Below are 21325 nucleotides of genomic sequence, written 5' to 3'. Positions count from 1 at the left end.
CTGCTCGGGGTGCTTCCCCTCCTTGCTGACGGTTCGGGAAGGGTTCACGGTCTCCTGCAGCGGGGAACCACAGAGGCCCTTGTGCAGACTTTTTCTGTTCTTTCTACAAACGACCGTGTGCATTCAGTATGACTGTATGTCACACCCCGGTACGCAGCCTAGTGGTAGGACAGTCATATCTGTATTTTACAAACCAACCCCCACAATATTTCAGTTACTGTGATGTCACCAAGTTCCTTCTGCGGTACTTTCTGTCCCTGGAACTGCCCTGGGACCCCCAGTCTGTGATTCTTCACCCCTTCACCTCTCTCCCTGGATCCCCCGCCCCACCCCACCCCCCGCCGGTCCTGCAGCAACGGTCCCGCAGAGCAGACCTCTGTACAAACGACAGAGGTCATTACGCAACATCTGCTTCAAAGGTGGAGCCTGTGTCCTCCCAGCAGAGTATTTTCACCAATCAAATCTGCCCCAATTCACCTGGCAGGGTGAGACTTTTCTCGAAACCAACGATGCCCAAATTATCTTTTTCCAGAAGGGTGACAAGCATTTAGAGCCAATAAACCAGATACTGGACCAAAGGAGAAAACAATAATGATTTTACAGGAACCTCCTAAGAGGAAACGAACCTTGGGACCGGCTGAGTGTGTGCTGACCACCCTTCCTTCATCACTAACGCCCACGAGAGCCCCAGCGACAGCTCCACGGGGAGCCCACTCTCCTCAGAGTGGCCCCAGACAGCCTAGAGAGGCCTTACAGGGAGGCCTCTCTCGGCTTGCTACGTGTTTGTCTCTCCAAATGGGTCCCCAGGGCCACCAGGGTCCCCTTTCGGGGTATAGTCTCACCAGCTGGGAGAAATGTGACCCTGAGCCCCTCAAGAAAAAGGCTGACTTCCTTTGGGAACACAGCCTGGTCCCAACGCACAGTGGGCAACAGGGAGGTTTGGCCAGGCGATGGCGCCATTAGCTTCGCTACTGTCCCGAAGCTGGGCCCACTTCACTGTTCCCACGGGAGAGGGGCACAGGGTCCCAACGTCGGAGCCTTCATGGCTCTAAGCTATGCACAGTCTGTAAACCGGAAAACTGTAGCCAGATGGAAAAAAACAATTCAAAAACGGGCGAATGGACTCTTCAGTCTTTTACAAACATCTGAGTGGCAACCCAACTGTTCAGGTATTTAACTGTCTTTTTAAAAAATATATTTAATTGATTATGCTATTACAGTTGTCCCGATTTTTATCCCTTTATCCCCCTCCACCCGGTACTCCCATTCCCTCCAGCAATCCCCCCCTTAGTTCATGTCCATGGGTCATACATTTAAGTTCTTTGGCTTCTCCATTTCCTACGCTATTCTTGGCATCCCCCTGTCTGTTTTCTACCCACCAATTTGTACTGAATCCCTGTACCTTTTCCCCCACCCTCCCCCTTCCCCCTCCCAACTGGTAACCCTCCAAATGATCTCCACACCTATGATTCCGTTCCTGTTCTGCTTGTTTGCTTAGTTTGTTTTTTAGAGTAAATTGTTGAGCTGTGAATTTATTGTCATTTTAATGTTCATAGTTTTGATCTTCTTTTTCTTAAATAAGTCCTTTTAACATTTCATATAATAAAGGCTTGGTGATGATGAACTCCTTTAGCTTTACCTTGTCTGGGAAGCACTTTATCTGCCTTTCCATTCTGAATGGTAGTTTTCCTGGATAGAGTAATCTAGGTTGTAGCTCCTTGCTTTTCATCACTTTGGATACTTCTTGCCAGTCCCTTCTTGCCTGCAAAGTTTCTTTCGAGAAGTCAGCTGACAGTCTTACAGGAATTCCTTTGTAGGTAACTCTCTGCTCTTTTCTTGCAGCTTTTAAGGTTCTCTCTTTATGTTTAACCTTTGGCATTCTAATTACGATGTGCCTTGGTGTGGTCCTCTTTGGGTCCAACTTGTTTGGGACTTTTCTGTGCTTCCTGGACTTGTATGTCTATTTCCTTCACCAAATTAGGGACATTTTCTTTCATTATTTTATTTCAAATAAATGTTCAATTTCTTGCTCTTTCTCTTCCCCTTCTGGCACCCCTATGACGCAAAAGTTGGTATTTTTGAAGATGTCCCAGTGCCTCCTTAGCTTATCCTCATTTTTTTTGGATTCTTTTTTCTTCTTGCTGTTCTGATTCAATGCTTTTTTCTTCCTTATGTTCCAAATCATTGACTTGATTCTCAGCTCCATCCCCTCCACTGGTGGTTCCCTGTACACTTTTCTTTATTTCACTGTAACCTTCATTTCTGCCTGCGTCTTTTTTAAAAAATATTTATTTATTTATATTTATTTTTTTAGAGAGGGAAGGGAGGGAGAAAGAGAGAGAGAGAGAGAGAAACATCCATGTGCGGTTGCTGGGGGCCGTGGCCTGCAACCCAGGCATGTACCCTGACTGGGAATCGAACCTGCGACACCTGCCTGGGTCTTTTTTAAGCCATTGCAGTGCCCAGTGAGTTCCTGGAGCATCCTAACAATAGCCAGTGTTTTGAACTCAGCGTCTGACAGATTGCTTATCTCCATGTTGTTTAGTTCTTTTTCTGCAGTTTTGTTCCGTTCTTTCCTTTAGGCCAAGTTTCTTTGTGTCCTCGTTTCAGTGGCCTCCCTGTGTTTGTTTCCATGTGTAAGACAGAGCTACTTTGACTCCCTGTCTTAGTCCTTAGTGCGGCCGTAGAAAAGCGCCCCCGTCAGTTGCCGCCAGGCGGTGCTCTGTGGCTCTGTGGGGTGGAGGGCGTGCAGAGAAGACAGTGCTGTTGCCTGGGAGAAGGCCGTCTCCCAGGACTCGCCCTGATGCCAGTCACTTCAGTTTTTCCCAGTAGGCCACTGGTGCCCTCCCAGCTGTTGCCCTGGTACTGAAGCCCAGAGGAAGTGAGGCTGCGTTAGCTCTAACTCCGCGGTGGGCCTCCTGAGAACCCTGCAGTTTCTTCCGCTGCCCCACCCCCACTGGTATTTACAGCCAGGAGTTATGGGACCTTATCTCCCCGGTGCTTGAACCCTGGGGGTGGGGCTGGGATCCTTCGCTCCTGAGGTTTTTCTCCCAATTTTTATCCGCCACGCGAGTGTGGGACTGTCCATTCTGTGTCTCCACACCTTTCCATATCTCCACCCCTCCTACCCGTCTGGATGAATATGGCTTCTTCTTTAATTCCTTGGTTGTTGGACTTCTGTGGTGGGGGGGGGGGCTCCACCTGCAGAGCCCCTGCCCATCCACCATGATGAGAATCAGTCTACCAAGACAGGATCTGCTTGGGGAGGAAAGGTGGCTGATCTCTTAGAGGAGAAGGACCAGGAGCCTGCTCCTCATTGGGCTATTACTGGGTTTAATTTGCACAGGAATACAGGTAAAGCTCATCAATCATTGTCAGGCAGTAAGGATCAAACAATAGATAACATTCCAAGAACTATGAGGGTTTATTTTGAGCCAGGGTCAGTTAGCTAAAGGGCTATAAAACTTAGGGGAAACAAACTCATTCTATGTTTGGGCCCTTATCATTTAAATTAAGGTTATTCTTAGAAAAGCAGGTTTCACAGGATTTTATGCATTCTTTCTTAGGCCTGATCACCCTGGGGAACTGCCCATTCCTGCCTAGGGCTGCACCGCCCTCCTGCATTGTTTCAGGCTTAAGTCAGGCAGGGGAAGTAAGACAGCCAAGAGATTAGGAGACTTCTTGCAGACAGAATGAGGACTCAGGCTATGTCAAAGCTAAGGCACGAGGGTCCATCACCTCTTTTTTCTATAGCACCCCAAGTCCTTCCCTGAGGGCCCCATTCGTGACTGTGCCTGTCTTAGGTTGTCCCTCCCTTGAGGAATCTTACCCATCATTAGCTAACCAGTCATCCACCTGGGGATAAGCAAGGTGAAGTAAAAGGCAGCAGAGGCAGTGCCCCTACCAGGAGATAAGCTTTGTCTCTTTAGTAGCTTATGTTCCCAAGGTCCAACCACATACGGCAGTTCCTAGCAGACTTCTATACATTTTCTTGCTCGATTTTCTGACAATTCTGGGTGATAGTAGTCTATTTGTTCTGTAGTCCAGTTGTAATTTTTGCTGTGGTTGTGCAAGGAGGGGACCCGTGTCTGCCTATGCCTCCGTCTTGACCGGAAGTCTGAACAGGTTGCTTGTCTTTCCCCACAAGTTCGAAGAAAACCAGGTATCTTCATTCAAATACAAATTTTGGGGGAGATAATTCTCATCAAAAAGGGAAAAACCTGACCGATAGCTGAGCAAATCATTTTAACTTATTTCAGGTATTATTTTCTAAATTAGTAAATTCTGGTAAAAGCCATTCACTAGCTACACATTTTGAAACAACATGAGACACTGAAACATTAATTGCTGGACAAGTTTAAATTCACCTGCTTTTGGCTTTTTACTCGAAGAGGCTGTGAAGTGGATTCGGAGCTGTTGATGAGCGTCTTGTGCTTTGCTGGAGGTGTTTTTGTTGACAGCAAGAGGCGTTTGCCAGTAGAGGCGCCTCTGTTTCCAAAGGTCACGAATGCGTCCATGAAAGTCAGTCTAAGGGATGCTGGCTGCTTACTTTTTGCTTCTCATATGCTTGAAATTACATGGGGAGCTTTGCCAAACAAAATAATAACTATATTCTATTTGTATACACATCTTTTTTATTAAAATAGGTGTTCTAGATGTTCTAGCCTGCGCGAGGAAGAAACTTGCAAAAATTCAAAGCCAAGTTCAGACAGGACACGCTCAGGGGCAGTGGGTGTCCTGTCAGGGAGTTTGTACATTGTGTCCAATGCTCAACGCACACTTCCAACAAGTCACGGACAGTGTTTTGAAACCGCGTGTACTATTTGCTCTTTACATTTTGAAATTGTGTGTTAAGTCTAAAATTGCAGGCTTTGTCCTATTCTTTAATGTAATTTCATAGTAATTATTACTTACCAAGAAACTTGGTTGTCTTGGAACGTTATATCTGACAAAGAAGTACTTTATCAATTGCATTATAATCAGGACTCTAGCCATGGCCTTTTAAATTCTGTCATTTGTGAACAGTCATTGTTTTACTCGGATACATTTGGAAATAATGTTACATCTTTGGAAAGGTTCGCCATAAGGACTCTGACTTACTCTAACTTGTAGGTATCCAAGCAAGGCATATCTTTGAAGTAGGTGAAGGTTTATAGAATCCTAAGGAATAACTGGGTTCATGGAAAAACTGGCAAATAATCAAGACAAACAAAAATTGGTTATATGGGACTGAAGGAACTAAAGATCACTATTATTCTTATGACTTTGTCAACATATTGCTAGTTTTAAATCTTTTTGTTTTCCTGACATAAGGAAACTTTTTCCCCCTAGAGCAGTTTGATAAATTATACCCTCATAAGCAATTTCGAAGCATTGCTATTTTTCTCCCTACCTAACCCCTCCAGAATTTGACAGCTCTTAATAAGCATTATTTTTTTTCACGGCAATATATTTGCCTGCACACATCCAATAAGAATCTGTTCTCTTTATAATAGAACACAGAGAACCAGTTTCCAGTTGTGGTTTTATTAATGAAGCCTTTGTCTGGACCGTCACGACTGAAAAAGACATGCCTGGACTCTGGACGGCGCCAGAAAGCCCGAAGGAACTGAGATTGACTCTGGGAGCCAATGAAAGCCCTCTGCAGAGATGGCCGGGCACCTGGCTTGGTCATCTGGTTCATGGCAGTCTTTCCAGGTAAGGAATGAAGGCTGCTTTCCTGAAAGATGGCAAGGAAAGAAACCCAAGACATTTTGGGGACCTCGAGAACTTGAGGACTCCACCCAAGCCTATAGGTATTGCAGGCAAAACCAACTGGCACCTGTGCGGTTTGGCTTCTGTGCTTTGAGGGGCTGAATAAAGCTCAATCTGAAGATTCCTGGATTCACAAGGGAATTTGAAAAAACCTATCTAACCAATGACTATTTTTGTTGGATTTATGCTAATAACCAGGCCAAATTGAAACTGGACTTAATGCAGCCTCATGAAACATGAGGGTGATTTTAGGGACAGAAATTGTGTTTCAGTGGAACTCCCAATGCACAGTTGTCACCCACAAACTACACTGAATCTTAATTTTTCTAGTTTTCTTCCAAGCTAATGTTTCATTCTTTTCCTCCCATCCTTTGACTTGAAATTATTAACTACTGATACAGTGTGAGCTCTACAGAATTTGCCCGAGTACCTGATAACACCACCAGAGATATTTAAACTGCAGACGAGGAGGGTCTACTAGACTGTCCTTGCTTAATTTCACTCCCACAAATCCTTGCATTTGGAAGCCTTCTCAACTGGCAGTTCGAAGACTCAGAAGCTGGTTTATGATTTGCTGTGTTCACTAACCTTTGTATTCCTGCTGTTTTCATATAGTGTACGCCTCTGACCTGTTTTACCGGGTTGCTTGTTAACACAGTATAGGCCGCACTCTAGAAGCCCACCCGCATTGCCACCTCCTGAAACGAGCCTCGGTGGCTTGGCTGGATAGACTGGCTGCCAGGACTGGACGGTGACGTCGCACACAACAGTTCCATGTCCAGATGACGATGCTTTGGGGGTCCCACACTACCCCTGCTCTGGAAGAAGCAGCTCCCAGCCTGTCTGTTCCTGACTCAGATCCTGTGCCCTTGTCTCTTAGACTAGACAGGAAGGGACTTCCATACCCTATGGAGGCGGGGGCCACGCCAGACCCTCATCAGCAGGAAGCGGTTACTGAAGACAAAGAAAGCCTCTTCCCTCCTCACCCCCAAAAGATTCTAGGGATGGAGTCTCTGAGGTGAGAATGAGTCAGGATTATAAAAAGCTAGGAAGGCAAATGGAATAGACAAACTGAGACACACGGCTGAACTGGCCAAGCAATTTAAAGCCAGGTACAGAGGGCCCTGGGCAGGGGGCGACGCTGGGACAACAGGAATCTTGTCCCCAGGGTAGACTTTTCTCCCTGGAAGTAACTTCTGGGCCTCGGATGTATTTCAGCTCCAGGCCCAGAAAAGCAGCAGAGCTAAGTCCCTGCCCCTGTCACTGACCAAACAGTGGAGGCCATGACCCCGAAAGGACACACACGGAGAACTGATGAGCCTTCTGCTGAAACCCTCCCCTGGGACCTCCCCAGAGATCCCTGCCTGCGAGAGAGAGAGAGAGAGAGAGAGAGAGAGAGAGAGAGAGAGACTCAAGACGCAGGACCCGGCCTGCGCCAGCCCCTGCCCCTTCTCCCCCACTGCTCTCTTCACTGGCAGGCGTCTCCTAAACTCCAAGTCAGTGGGCAGCTGGCAGCTGGTCCCAGGCGAACCCGCCGACCCTGTCCCCAAAGCTCCCTTTTTTCTGACTTCCCAGCGAGCCCAGGCAGCCCAGCCTGGCTCTCCCGTTCCTTCCGCCATGCTAAGCCCTTCCTTGTTCGCTGCCCCAGCTTTAGTAAGTGTACCGGCACAGCCTTTCACACACAGGAAGTGCAGAACCCACACACGCTACAGCCGGCCCTAGGCAGACCGGCTCAGGGCCAGGCCCTTGTCTGGTGACCCTAGCGAGACAGAGCAGCCGGAGAAGGAGAAGAAACAACAAGAACCACACCATTAAAAGCCCCGAGGAGTGGTCGGAGCACTGGGTGGTGCGGCTTCTGCACCCTCAGTGGGAGTGGCTTGCACAGGGCGGCTATGCCCCCCATGGTGCATGGATGGCATCAGGATGCCAGGGTTCTTGGCACGAAGGTCACCACCCAAAGGTGCTCTGGAGCAGTTCAAGGCCTCTGTGAACATCGAGGGCATCCTGCAGTGTCCCCCCAAAATGGCTGGAGACTTTGAAGAGAGACTCTGCGGTACAGCATACAGCAGAGCGGTTGCAAATACAGGCTTTGCAGGCGGAGGTCCAACTCTCCCACATATTAGCTGTGTGACCTCGGACGAGTTATCGAGCCTGTCTGATCCTTAGTTTCCTCATCTGTGAGCTTGATAAAGATAATAGCCACACTCATAGGAAGCACTCAGATAAGGCAAGAGGAAACGATACAGCCCGAACCTAGCCTTGTGTCCAAATTCCTGTGGGCTGAAAAAAGAAATTGAGATGGGTCATCTGCATCTACACATTTAGCTATCTGGAAGGAGCCCACGATTTTGTTAAATTTACATAACTCCACACTGTCTTCTTTAATATTTAAAGAGAAAAATGCATCCCTTCATTTTGATAAAAGCATTTTTTAAAATGGCTTTAAATTGCACCCAATAAACTACCCAGGCTCCAAAGTTGCATGTTACGAGTTCCTGGACAGAGAACGTCCGTTGCCGATTCAGCAACGTCTGTTCATTCGGTTGCAGCGCAGGACTGAGAGCTCGGTCCTGAGGCCACGCGGCGGGGCAGTCTCCTGGACCAGCAGCACGCACCCCACCCAGTGAAACTGAGGACGGGGTACCACAGGCCGCAGTTGCTAGGAAACTAATCAAGCCATAGGCCCTGACAGAAGCCAGAGGCATCACCACGTCTCGCCCGTTTCTAAAGAGACTCCGTCTGGAAGGAGAAGAAGCGGATGGATCCTCCTTCACTAATTTATCAGGGAAGTCATCCTTCCGCTCTTGGAACGGAGCCTAATGGAACCCAGGGAACCTCATAAGTGAATAAAACAGTACAGCGGCCATGGTGCACTCAAAAAGATGATGAAGAAGTTTAAGAGCAAAGACACGGACGTCCCAGGAGATGATGACGACGTCTCAGTTCAGGCACTGCAAACGGCCAAGAGACTGGCTTCAGCCGGCAGCCAAAATTCCAAGGGCCGTGGCCTGGTCTCTGGGCCAATGGGCATGGGCAGAATGAGTGGGAAAGGCAGAAAGGGGTCCCACTCAGGTTACTGCGCCCACACCAGTCGGACAGGCCCAGGCCCCGAGCCAGCTGGTACTCCAGACCTCAGAGAGACGCTTCGAGCTCTCATCATTAAGTTCCCCTGGGCGGGGGTTAAAGACCAAACGGATCGGTAATGAGTTCTGTGCCAAAGCAAACCATTTATGTCCTTTTAAACGACACCGGTGGTCTCAGAAGCCAGAGGAAAAGCATCCGAGGCTTAGGTGCATGTCCGGTGCGTGCTCTCCCATGGACTTTCACATTCCCGGGAGACACAGTGTAAACGCACCCCCGGGCTCCGGCTGTAAGGTTCCGATCACCACGTGCCTGACGGACGGTGCAGCGTTTAGCAGGCAGACCCCACTTACTACATGGGGGGGCAGAAATACAAGGCGTGGCCAAAGTAGGGTTACAGTTCATGTGCAAACGAATAGAACGAATGATACGAGAATAAACTCACACTCGACTGTAGACCTACTTTGGCCCTACCTTGGATTTGTCACAAACTGCCTATCGAGTTTTTCCCAGTCAAATCACATCTCAAAAACTTAGTAGAAAAGATCATTGATGAAATTCCCACAATGGAGCCTTTGTACATTAAAAAAAATAGCTACTTTATCATGCAAGTAAATATTCTTTTTCTTTTTTTTTTTTTTTTAAGACTGCAGATTTTCACAAGAGGGGGATACTGTTTGCTTCGACGCGGGCACCATGAGGAGCCGGGTCTGTCCCCGGGGGCTCGGAGGGTGTGCGCGGGCCGTCCGCTGCTCCCGCTAGGGCCCCGCTCCCTGCGGCACCCCCAGCCTCTGGCGGTGCCTGGCACCCAGGAGGCGTTCCTTTGGCTGAATGGTGCCTGGAGACTTTGTGAAAACACAAATGGCATTTTCTGTACTTTTCTCAGGAACCCCTCTTTGTAACATCCGTTCCCACCTTGGCAGTGTCGGAGCCCAGAGACGATCCTGGAGATAGCATAAAAACCAGGGGTAGCATTTTTTTTTTAATCTAGGTTTTTGTTTTATTGTCCCAGGTGGTCACTAAGTAAAAGGCTGAGGGACTGATAGTGAGCTGTGTGGGCTTTCTACTGCAGCGGTGTCTCAAGTTCAAGTTTTGTCAAATGTCCTACTGATAAAACACTCAGGCGTTACAACAAGCGTGATGAAACGGTTTAAATACATCATGACTAGCAGTTCCAAAGCTATGGTGTTTAAAGGAGGCAAAGAATCCTCATTCATTCTGCACATCTCTGAAGAAATAAGAAATGGCACTTAAAGAATGAAAATGATCACCCTGGCTGGGTGATCACCCTGGCTGGTGTGGCTCCGTTGGTTAGAGAGGCGTCTGTAAACTGAGAGGTCGTGGGTTTGATTCCCAGCCTCGGTTGCAGGTTCGGTCCCCGGTCAGGGCACAAGAACAACAGATTGATGTTTCTCTCCCTCCCTTCCTTCCTTCTCCTCTCTCTAAAAAGCAATAAGCATGTCTCTTTGGGTGAGGACAAATCAGATAACATATGAAATTACACTTGGGAAAAATAGCGCACCCAACAACCAACAAACATCCACTGGGTGCGGACAATGAGCCCGCCGAACCCTAACTACACATTGCAAACTGACAAACTTGATCAAGACACGCCTATACCTCACTGCCATGGAACAAACACTTATTATCGTTATTCAGATGCACAGCATTACAGACCCCTCTGTGAAGAAGAAGACAAACACTGTCCTGGATTCTAGTGGAGGGAAAAAGAAAACCCAGGTAAGAAATTACAGTGAGAGGAAGTAAAGGGCGGGGACTCCTGGATCAGGTGGTTGGAAAAGTCCCCTCTGAAAGAGTGGCATGCTGAGGATAAAGAGGGGACGGCTCTGGGCGGTCCTGGGGAAAGAGCGCTGCAAGGGCAGAGGGCCCGCGGTGGGGATGGGCTGAAGCACAGGCAGGTGGCAGGAAGGGGGCGAGGGGCCCCGGCTGAAGTCGGAGGGGAAGGCAGACAGGAGGGCGCAGCCCACAGGGAAGCCGGCCGGCAGCCTCCGCGCCGTGGCAAACCACTGAGGACGCTAATCGAGAAAGGCACGTGGCTGATGTGCATTTTTAATCTGAATCGTTCTTGCAGTTGTGTGGAGAGTGGACTGAAAAGGGGGCGGGAGGGGGGAGTGGGGGCGCCAGCTGGGAGCTCAGCACAGCCGTATGAACAAAACCAGCAGTGATTCTGACCGAGACGCCGGGAGGGGACCACGGATGGAAACGAAGTGGGGGAGCTCATCGGACGTGGAGCGTGGGGGCGCCCACGTGGAGGACGAGGGGCAGGGAGGGGCAAGGAGGGGTCCGGGAGGGACGAGGTGTCGGGCTGAGCGAGCAGGCGGGTGGTGCTGCCACTGACTGGAGTGGGTGGTGCGGGGGGGCCGAGACTGGCTTCCATTCTGAGCTCCTTCCTTCTACCTAAGGGTTAGTACCCAAGACATCCAGCGGCCAGCCAGACGCAGGGAATGCTCACTGTAGCCAATCTCCACCCAACACCGTGAGCCACTTCCTCTCCCCTAAAACTCTGCTCTCGCTTGGTGTGCAAGCCGCCACGCTTCCTGGGTTCTTCTCGCAGCCCTTGGGCCGCCTCCTCTCCGGCCGCCTTGCGCCCCACAGCCCTGTCCTTGGCCCCGGCTCCGTCCTTCACTGCACTGTCCCTTGGTGACTTCGTCTGAACAACCCGTAATTTAGCCGTGAGCCACATAAAATTCCCAACCAGGACATCCTCCTCCCCCCAGGACCCTCTCCCCACCTGTCTGCAGCCCAGTTTCTTTTGGAATGTCTCTGCCGCCCCTTCAGCTCAACATAGCCGAGAGAAACTCCACTTCCCCTTCCACCGACACTCCTATCCCCTCCTCCCCGTCCTTCCTCTGTGAAAAGCCCCACCTCACAAAAACGGGCCCTGCCTCCCAAGCCCCAAACCTCGGGATCATCTCACGCCCCCTCGCTCAGGCCCACGTCAAACCAATTTCCAAGCCCTGGGGAATTTGCTTTCTAACGGGCTCTCCGAGGTGTCCTCTCCCCGTATCCTGCTGCTTTAACTCAGGTCTTTAACCTCCCCTGGATTACGGCAATTGCCCTCTGGGGAGCCTCACCCTGCTGCGCCCCAGCCTTCACATCTCAACAGAGAGAAACCCTTCCCAGCACCCCGCCACCCCGCCCCACCTTCAGGATAAAATCCAGCCTTTGGAGAGGCGAACAAGGCCCTTTGTGAGTCAGTGCCCCTGGCTGGTTCCCCTGCCCCGACTCCCACCAGCTCCGTACACACGGCAGCCCCCCAACACCCTGGGGTGCCAACAGGTGCATTCACCACCACACGCCCTCTCCCTCCCCAACTTCCGCATCCGTTCTCGGGTGGCGCGGACTCTGGTCTGAGCCGAGGACTCTCCCCGTAGTGTAGTTCCTAGCAGCACACCATTCTCAAAAGACCTCTGCCGCCTCTCCCACTGAGCTGTCAGTTATGGAGGGCAGGGGCCTCCATCCTAGAAGGAAGCACTCCTGGTGCTTCATGTTGAAAAGGTGCCTGATGAAGGTTTGTCGAAAAGCTGCGCCTGGATCAAACTCCAGAAATTTTTCCATCAAACATGGACTGTTAGGCACAGTCACCTTTCCCCGTGACATCGGCGATCAGGAAAAGGTGACCTGGCAAAGAGAAACATGCGGTATTTTTCTACAATGACCTGGTAACACCGGCTGCTGACTCTCACAGACCCCCCTTTTTGTCATTAATATCCATGAATTACAGTTTAGTTGTTCACTGCCACTGAGCTTAATCAAGGTCAACCTGACGGCTTTGCCCTTGCCCTTTGTGGCGATGGGCAACCCCTCATGCGAGATAATTCTGACTGAGGCATGCCAGATTTCTGATAAACCTTAGATTAAAGCCATTTCCTACTTGCTTTCTTAAAACACAAATATTACCGCCACCACCAAACCCCCTCCCCCACATGTTTAACCTTTTTTCTCAGAAGAGACATTTATAAAAAAAAATGAATTACATCTTCATCTGTCAACCTCCAGAAAGGGAGAGGGGTGCTTTTACATGTATACTTTATAGTCCCTGGGATCACTGGTTTAATTACACTTTTCCTGGTTCCAAATATTACATGAAGGACTTTTCCGGGAAAGAAATTTATGAGTAAAGCCGTATTCAGTTACTGTGATGCAACCGATGTTTTTGGAAAACATCAAGAAATGGAAAGAGGCCTACGTGTGTTAGGAGTTGGCCCGCTTTGTAATCGTTACTCAACGACACGCTGAGACAGCGGCCGGGACTCGGGGGCTGGGAACCACTCGCAGAAGTCCGACAGCACATACTGCTTCCGAGGTCCCTGGAGCAACTCACCCCATTCCGTAAGTCGGGCCTGAGGTTCACCTTAAGTTCGACCCGTGAAATGTGGCAAGAAAAATAAATGTTTTTTTTTAAATGTGCTTCTCAATGTCTCATGTATCGTCATATTGGGGCGTCTATGTCCGGGAACATGACGGCTTTGACCGGCTTCCTTCCAGCCAGGCCATTTCCACGGCATTCCTAGGTCTCTGCGTCCTAACCCCGAACAATGTGAGTTTCCTCCCGGGGCCCCGCAGACTCCAGAGACGAGACGGGAGACCTGAGGGGCTCTTCCTTCAGGGAGGCTTAAAGAAGGGACTGGGGAGCCCTGGGAATGGCATTTACGAGGCGAAACAAAACAGTCGCTGAAAACATGGAAACGACCAACAAAGGCCCCATCGATGAGGAGAAGCCTGCCTCCTCCCAGAGGTGCAGAACGCAGGACCCGGGTGCCCGACCCGGATCCCGAGGCGGGCCTGGGCGCCCCGGGTCGCCGCGCGGGGAGCGCAGGGGGCCCGGCGGGAGCGCAGAGCAGGGCCGCTCCCCCACAGCCCCGGGACCGAGCAGGTAGGGCTCCCCGTCTCCCCCACACGCGGGGACCCGGGAAGGAGGAGGGAGAGGCGCAGCGCCTCCCGGGTTGCCTAGGGCCGTGCTCCCGCCCGCTGGGTCCCGGGTCCCCTGAGCGCAGGCCGCGCCGCCGGGTCCCCGCCTCCACGCCAGCGCGCAGGGCCCCGCTCCCCATGAGGGCCGAGTGCAGGCCAGAGTCCCCGCCGCCCCGGAGCCCCGCCCGGCTGCACTTACAGAACCCGAGCGCCGCCGCCAGCACCGACCACAGACAGCGCCTGCGGTCTGGGGCCGCAATCACTGCCCTGGCCCCAGCGGGCGCAGCCATCGTCCTCCGCTGCAGCCCCGCCGCCGCGCACCGGGCCCCGGCCCCGCTGTGGTTCGCTCGGCTCCGGACCGGGGCGCCACCTCGCAGCAGCCGCGCCTAGCCTAGTGGCACCTTCGCGCCGCGCCCCCACTCCCGGCCCCGCCACTGCCGCGGGCCCTCCGCCCGGCCCCACCCAGCCACCCGCTCATTGGCCGGACCCGCCGCCCTTGAAGCATGCCATTGGGAAGTGCCAACTGTCCATCACCCCCTCTCGTCAGGCGAGGTCACGCCTCCAGGTCCCACCCTAGCAAGGATCACTGAGCTGGAGACCAGGACCTCCGCTCCGCCGCTGCCGCCCAGCCCTCTGCCTGCGTGGCTGTCCGCCTGCCTGTCCCCTCTGCCTCTCCTAGGGTCCTACCCCACAGATCCCTCCATTGTGTCTCCTTGTCACGGGTCTTTGCCTGGGTGTCCTGCTTCTGTGTCAGCCAGCCCTTCTCCTTCTGGGAGCCTCATCTAAAGAAACGGCGATTTATTTACAAAAATGATCAAGAGGGACGGTGGGGAGAGCCTTCTGCGTCAGTGGCCCAGACAGAACACATGCCCCGCTTGCCCTGCGCCCAAGGCCTCCCCTTTGCGTGGACTGAGTAATGTACGCGTTGCGATTTAAGCAAGATGCCAGTTTAAAAAGTCTCCATCTTGTCTGAATCTCCTCCTCGGAAACCCCCTTTTGGTTTAAGAAAGGGTGGGAACTGGGAACTCGCTCCTGCTGCCTGGAACAAAAAGGACGGTGCTTTTGGTTTGGTTTGCTTTCGCAAATAAAACGTCCCTCCATTTGTCAATAAAAACCGGGATAGGGAAGTTCCCCACCCGGACTCTGAAGGGCCTACCTAGGCTGACCCTGCCCAGCTTGGCCACCTTGGCCCAGAACGGTGCGCGCTACTTACTGGTCGCCCAGTAAGTACTGGAAAGTGTGTGGAAGGGTCCCGATGAGAACAGCCTACAAACGGGCACGCCAGAGGGACGGGAGGAGGAGAAAGACGAGGGTGGAACCCGGGGGGGGGGGTGGCCGACAGAGCGAGGCAGGAAACGAGGTTTAGGGCCTTAGGCTGAGCAGGGGAGCAGTGTGGCGACAGAGCCCACGTGCGCACTCGCACTCCAGGGTTTTGTCTCAAGTTCATCTCATGAACGCCCTTCCTGGGGTTTTTGCTGTTCCGCCCACTGCCTTGTAGGCCAGCAAACGCACAACACAGTCGTGCAGTGCTCAACGCTGGGGCTGGGGAGGCCCGAGAGATGCTCCGTTAGGCGAGTCCACGGCGCGCGGCACCAGAGCGCACCCACCCACACCTGGGGGGGTGCGGCCCCGCCGTCCTGGGCAACGGGGCAACAGCCTGCACCGCGTGTCCTGGTGTGGAACGCCACGGCAGCACGCCAGCCCACGAGAGGGGGAGGCCGCGGGAGACTCGGACCCCTGCGGGCGGACGTCACTGGCACACCGCCTCCCGGCAAGCCCTCTTGGCAGGCGGAAGCGGTGCACTCCAAGGGAGCGATAGAAAGCGCGTATCGTACACACGCACCCCGCGAAGGCCGCCCTTTACTGCCCAGTACGCCGCACTGGGCGTGACTGGACGTGCTGCGCTTCCGCGGGCCTGGCTGCCGGGAGGTTTGTGCGCACCCGCACCAGCGTCTCCACTAGCACGGTGGGGGGGGGGGGGGAGGCGTTGCTTTACGACATCTCTGTGGCAACGACGTCACGCCAACTCCTTGCAGCAGCGACACGTCAATAGGGCGGCCATGACGTCTTTAGGCTACGGAAACACAGTCCTTGGGCCCTACCCGCTGCGCTGCGGCCTGTTGTTGGCTGAAAGGTGGTTCTGGGCGGAGCCCGCACCCGACCAGGTGAGTAAGTAGCCCACGAGTGCCTCGCCCACGAGTGCCTCGCCCACTCTGTCGTCGCTGGCGTTCAGCTGGGTCTGTTTGGGTTAGTTTCAGCGTTAGACAGGCAGGACCACCGGAGCCCGGCAGCGCCGTCTCGCCCTGTTCCCCTGAGCAGGAACCTTCGGCCGTGTCCCCGGCCTGTCGTAGGCGCGAGGGACCACGAGCACCTTAAGGACGTGACTTCTAAGTGCTGTAGGTGTAGGACGGCTCAGGTGTGGCTGTCCCGAAGCACGTGGTCCACCAGTGCGGACGAGCGGGCGCTGAACTGTGTAAGATGCTTGGAAGACGAGGGCGAGTAACGGACAGACCCAAGGCCGCCGGGGTCCTCAGAGACACCTGTGCTGTGACGAGCTTCTCCGCTGCCGGGGAGGCCCCCGGACACACGTTCCCGCCCCTTCCGAGAACCACTGGGCCGAGAGGGGTCGGGAAAGACGCCCAGAGGAGGTGGCCTCGAGGTGCACTTCAGGGGAGGAACACGGGTTCCCCAATAGAAACGGGAGAAGCAAACTCAGACCCGGGAAAGCAGCGCCAGGGCAAGTCACAGGGTGGCTTGGAACTTCAGGGGGGTGAGGGGACATGGGGAAGGAGAGCACGCTGGATTAAGAGAAGGCACCGGTGCGAGGGGCCTCAGGTGGTCTCCGTCCTGCACGCGCTGGGGGGCGATGACAGGGGAGAGCATGGGGAGAGGGCATGCAGTAGGATGTTGGGAGGGGGGTGGAGAGAAAGACAGGACCGGAGAAACGTCTCAGAAAAAGAATGGCCGAGCCGGATATGCGTTGGGCGGTAAATTTTGTCCAGAGAAAAGCATCCAGCACACTGTGGCCGCCACTTTCTAGCCGGAGCAAGGAACGATGCTACCAGTTCCCCAGGACTCAGATCCGGGGTGGACCTGGTCTGTGAGGGAGGCGAACGAATGAGCTGGGCCCTGGCCCTGGCCCTGGCCCTGGCCCTGGCCCTGGGGGCGCTGAGGCCCCCCAGAGGGCCCGCAGTTGGCAGTCAGGCACCTGCGTCCGGAGGTGGTGGGGAAGCAGCAGAAGGGCGAACGGGCTGCCTGAGCAAAGTGCTCCCGCAGGACACAACTCCGGGCCACCAGTAGGTAGTAAACGTTTGTTGAATGAATACACAAATGTTTCCCAAATTAGGTGACAAAGGAAAAGCACCACCAAGGTTGTGCTCTTCATTGTCCTTGCACTGTAATTTCCGATCCTCTGTCCAGACAGTAAGTGCGGGGCGGTGGAGGGGGGGAACCCTTCACTTCCCATCATTACTGTTAGCCTGAGGATCTCACTCAACAAACCTCCCCCTTTGCAGGTACCTCCTGGAAACTCCTCTTCCCAGTTCAAGTACCCCGGGCAACACAGTCGAATCAGGTCAGAAAGGTCCTTTTTAAAGGAGCTGTGGCCTCTGAAAGGAAGGGGCTCCTTGGGGAGATTGAGCCAGTGCAGAGGCTGGGCACAGGAGCCGTCTGTGCCCTGGCCCACTGGCCCCTCCGAGTGCCTGTTCCCGACTGTGCACGGGAAATGCACTCACCAGAAGGGCCTACCTTGCGAACTCCTCAGCGCTTTCTGCCCTCTTAGAGATAACATCAGGGACACTCAGAGTCATCTGTCTGGTGTTGACAACTATATAGGAACAGAATTTTCTAGAGCTGGGGTTAGTGGGAGATGGTAGGAGGAGGGCGCCGGGCATCCGCATTTCCAGCAGATTGTGTTCGCAGACCTGGTGCCAGAGGACAGGCGGAGTGTTGTTGTGGGTGGTGGTAACCAGAGGTTCCCGGAACACCGAGAATTTGACTGTTCCTGGGTGAGCATCAGGCGGAGTCAAGGGCAAATCCCCAGCCACAAGGGAAATTTGCCTGAAGTTAAGTCAGTTTCACTGACATAAGTTCCATAGAAAGAACATCTTCATCCAGGAGGAGGGTTACATTTTTTACTAGAACTTTATGAAAAATCGGAGCATTCTACAGTCTCCGGTGTCCCTGGGCGTTGCGGCACCGACTTGGAATAAGAGTAAGGGGGCCCCTGGGAGGGGTTCACTGTTATGCGCTCCTTCAGTCACGGTGACGGGGCGGAATATTCCAGGAGACCCTCTGTCCCCCAGGACTCTGCAACCATCTCTGTACTCCACTGCGTCACTGGGGAGCAGGTGCCCTGCGGAGGGTTGAGGCACGCCTCTTACCAGGGGAGACACTTCTCTGTGTGAGTGAGGCAGCTGGTATCTTGATTGTTGTTGCTGTTGGTCCTTCTGCATCCTCGTTGTGGCGGGGGGCAAATGAGGTTCTCCGGCAAACGGGATACATCCTGCAGAGTACAGGACAAACTGCTTTTCAATCCCTAGAGAGAGGTAGGAGGAAGAAAACAAATAAACCTGAAAATGATCATCGCTCTAGTAAATTCAAGTGGGAAAGGGGGGCGTGGAGTGCCCTTAACAGCTGCAGAGACTGAGGTTTTCAGAAATCCGAAAGGGTTATGTTATTTTACAGAACCAATTATTATTATTTCGTAGTTTCCTCACTCTGGGGAAACATAAACTTCTTACATTTTCAGGGCACAGCTTTTTGCCCCAGATAGGTCTGGTGAGCAAACTCTCCTGGCAGCCAGGGCTAGTCAACATTTTAAAGCGTATTCTTATCCTCTTAGCCTTGAGCTCTAAGAGGAACTTCAGGACAGTTTCAGATCAAAGGAGGGCGGGTGTGAATGCTGAGCCCCACAGCCGTGACTTACTCGGGTCCAACCGCAGGGAGAAAGTTGACAGTTCAGAGTCCGCCAGGTAGTGCTTCTTCTGTGTGTGTGTTGAATAAAGGGACCTATCCACCAAATGAATGAACCGATGAATGAACAGCATATGGAATAAAATAAGTGTATAGTTCTCCTTAGGAGAGTCCCCCGATTTGTGATTTCCTATCCGGTTATGTATTTGCCCAGGTGACAATTCACAATTACTGATCGTGTCCAAGTACCGACATTCGTGCAGTGAAGGAATTCGGAACGAATTGCAGTCACTCGGCAATTACTCACTGTGTGTCAGCCTCGCTAGCATAAGGGAGTAAACAATAGAAGTAAACAATACTATTTAAAATGTAAAATATGGTAAATGAAGTGTCGCCAGTTCGATTCTAGTCAGGGGACATGCCTGGGTTGCCGGCCAGGTCCCCAGTGGGGGCCACGTTGGAGGCAACCACACATTGATGTTTCTGTCTCTCTTTCTCCCTCCCTTCCCCTCTCTCTAAAAATAAATAAATAAAATCTTTAAAAAATATATAGTAAATGAGCCATGCCTTCAAGACATTGGGACAATTGGGCACCAATTATAATCAATTATAAAATTGGTTGCCAATTATCCAGTGTTGGTGCCTGGTTCTCCAACAATTATGATGAACGAGATATATACAATTAGTTTTAATACGTTAGAAGATCTTTTGGGAAGGTAAGAGTTTGGGAGGTATGCAGAAGGGAAGAGATTTTCCAGCTGAGAGGAACAGTTTGAGTGAAAACGCAGAGTTGGGAATTCACAAGGCTGGACAGGTGGGGCCTCGAACGCTACGGTAGCGGAGGCCAGAAGCCGACCATATCATCGCCCTGTGGCTGGAAAGCCCACCAACTAGAGCCCGGGAAGGGCGAGCCTGGAACCCGGCCGCCGAAGGGACAGCGCCACAAACTCATTGCGCTTTTATTAGTCATGAATATACACAGAATCATGGTCTTCGAAATAAGAGGTAAATGTCACACCGGTAGCGGCACCGTTGTTTTCTTTTGTGTGACTGATTGGCAGAGATCAAAAGAGAAAAGTAGAACGCAGAAAGTGACTGCAGAAGGAACGTTAAGGACGGGCAAAGAAAATAGATACATTTACAAAAGTAACCACTTGGGGGCGCGGGAACAAGTAACTTCACCTTCCTCTGTCATGGCGGTGAGACTGGAGCACATCGGCTCGTTGGTCTAGGGGTATGATTCTCGCTTAGGGTGCGAGAGGTCCCGGGTTCAAATCCCGGACGAGCCCACTTTTCCTTCCTTTGAATGACACTGCTTTCTAAATAAATTTTAGAACACATCAAGAAATGTGTAAAGTACGTGTTGTTGCAAAACACAAAATCCAGACTTTTTGAACCGAAAGAGTGCCTTACGTTTAAGTACCATTAAAAGGTGTCACGTGGAAACGTAGGAAGTTTGCAAGCCATGTAACACTCTGCAGACGCGGTCGCCACCTGGGCCAGTTCCATAGTGGGGCGCGTGCGCCGCGGGCGCCAAGTTCCGTTCTGGGTCGCCTGCAGGTGGGTGCGCTTTACACTCGCCCGCAGCGGACGCGTCCCCCGCCCGCGGGGCTGGGCGGCGGCGGCGGGAGCGGGGCATCCCTCCACCCGAGATCCGCTAATCCAGGCACCCCTGCTCCCGCTGGGAGGTGTTGGGGGGGTGCCCCGGATTCCGCACGAGGCGACCCTTTTCCAAGCATGTGCGTTTTAAAGTGTACGAGCAATGGTCAGGCTTCCCACTCGGGCTCATGGGAACCATATATTGTACGAATCGATCTCATTCGATGCCTTGCTTCGCCAAGTTAAGGCGATCAACATTAGAGCTCAAGTTAGGAGGAAAGCGTTTTCTTCAATTGTTAAAAGGAGAAGGGGGAAAAAAAAAGAGCCTGGGCTCGTCCGGGATTTGAACCCGGGACCTCTCGCACCCGAAGCGAGAATCATACCCCTAGACCAACGAGCCGCTCTCGGCAAATGCTGTCCTGGCGACTTCCTTCAGCCTCGCCCCGCCTCTCGCCTTGCTTCCCCCGCGCCCTTACCGGGTCGCGACCCTCCTCACCTCCCGGACCGCTCCCTCCCCAGGTCTCGGGTGCGGGGGACGAGCCGCGGGAGCGCGCACTTCCTCGATCCCGCGGGTTGTTGCACCGGCTCCCGGGCTCCACGCCTCCGCCCGCGCCGCCCGCACACCGCCCGGAAAGCCGCCCTCCCCGGGGCCCCGGATCGCCCTGCCTTTCCACCTGCGGGGCAGCCGCGCGCCGGGACCCCGGGCTAGCAGGGTGCGGGCCAGGCCTCTCCGACGCGCGGGACGCCGCCGAAGGCGCGCCCCCCGGCGTCTCCGGGCCACCGGCTTTCGTTCCCTGCGGGGAGCGCCCCCCTCTCCGCTGAGACTGCCCTTAGTGCGCCGGATACGTGCCCTGTCCCCACCGGGCGCCCCCTACTCTCCGCCGCTCGGACCCCCACAGCGCGCGCCGCGACGAGCGCCCCGGGCCCAGCCGCACCCTGCGCCCCCAGCCGATAGCCGGCTGGCGGGTGGGTCTGGGAAAGACGGCAGGAGGCGTAGTGTACGCCTGGTCCCGGCGGGAAGCTGATGGGGAGAAACAACCTCCAA

At 53.2% G+C, this 21325-nt stretch overlaps 1 protein-coding gene and 2 non-coding genes across 4 annotated transcripts in view; 1 reads left to right on the top strand and 2 right to left on the bottom strand.

Annotated features, from left to right (window-relative positions):
* Positions 1-14204, bottom strand: part of MPZL1 (myelin protein zero like 1) — a 34049-nt gene extending 19845 nt beyond the window's left edge. For both annotated transcript variants that reach the window (XM_045838481.1, XM_045838482.1), the window contains exon 1: positions 13967-14204. In XM_045838481.1, the coding sequence (XP_045694437.1) occupies positions 13967-14057 (91 nt within the window). In that variant the 5' untranslated portion in view covers positions 14058-14204. The remainder of the gene's footprint in view (positions 1-13966) is intronic.
* Positions 14205-19898: 5694 nt separating this feature from the next.
* Positions 19899-19970, top strand: TRNAP-AGG. The gene has a single exon. It is a non-coding gene; the product is annotated as a tRNA-Pro (tRNA).
* Positions 19971-20608: 638 nt separating this feature from the next.
* TRNAP-CGG lies at positions 20609-20680 on the bottom strand. Its single transcript has one exon. It is a non-coding gene; the product is annotated as a tRNA-Pro (tRNA).
* Positions 20681-21325: the final 645 nt, after the last annotated feature.

The sequence above is a fragment of the Phyllostomus hastatus genome, unplaced genomic scaffold (genome assembly GCF_019186645.2).
Source record: "Phyllostomus hastatus isolate PE091 unplaced genomic scaffold, TTU_PhHast_1.1 phas_contig_283, whole genome shotgun sequence".
NCBI classification, from domain to species: domain Eukaryota; kingdom Metazoa; phylum Chordata; class Mammalia; order Chiroptera; family Phyllostomidae; genus Phyllostomus; species Phyllostomus hastatus.
The sequence above is the reverse complement of the archived record's forward strand: the minus strand, read 5'-3'. Positions and strand labels throughout refer to the sequence as shown.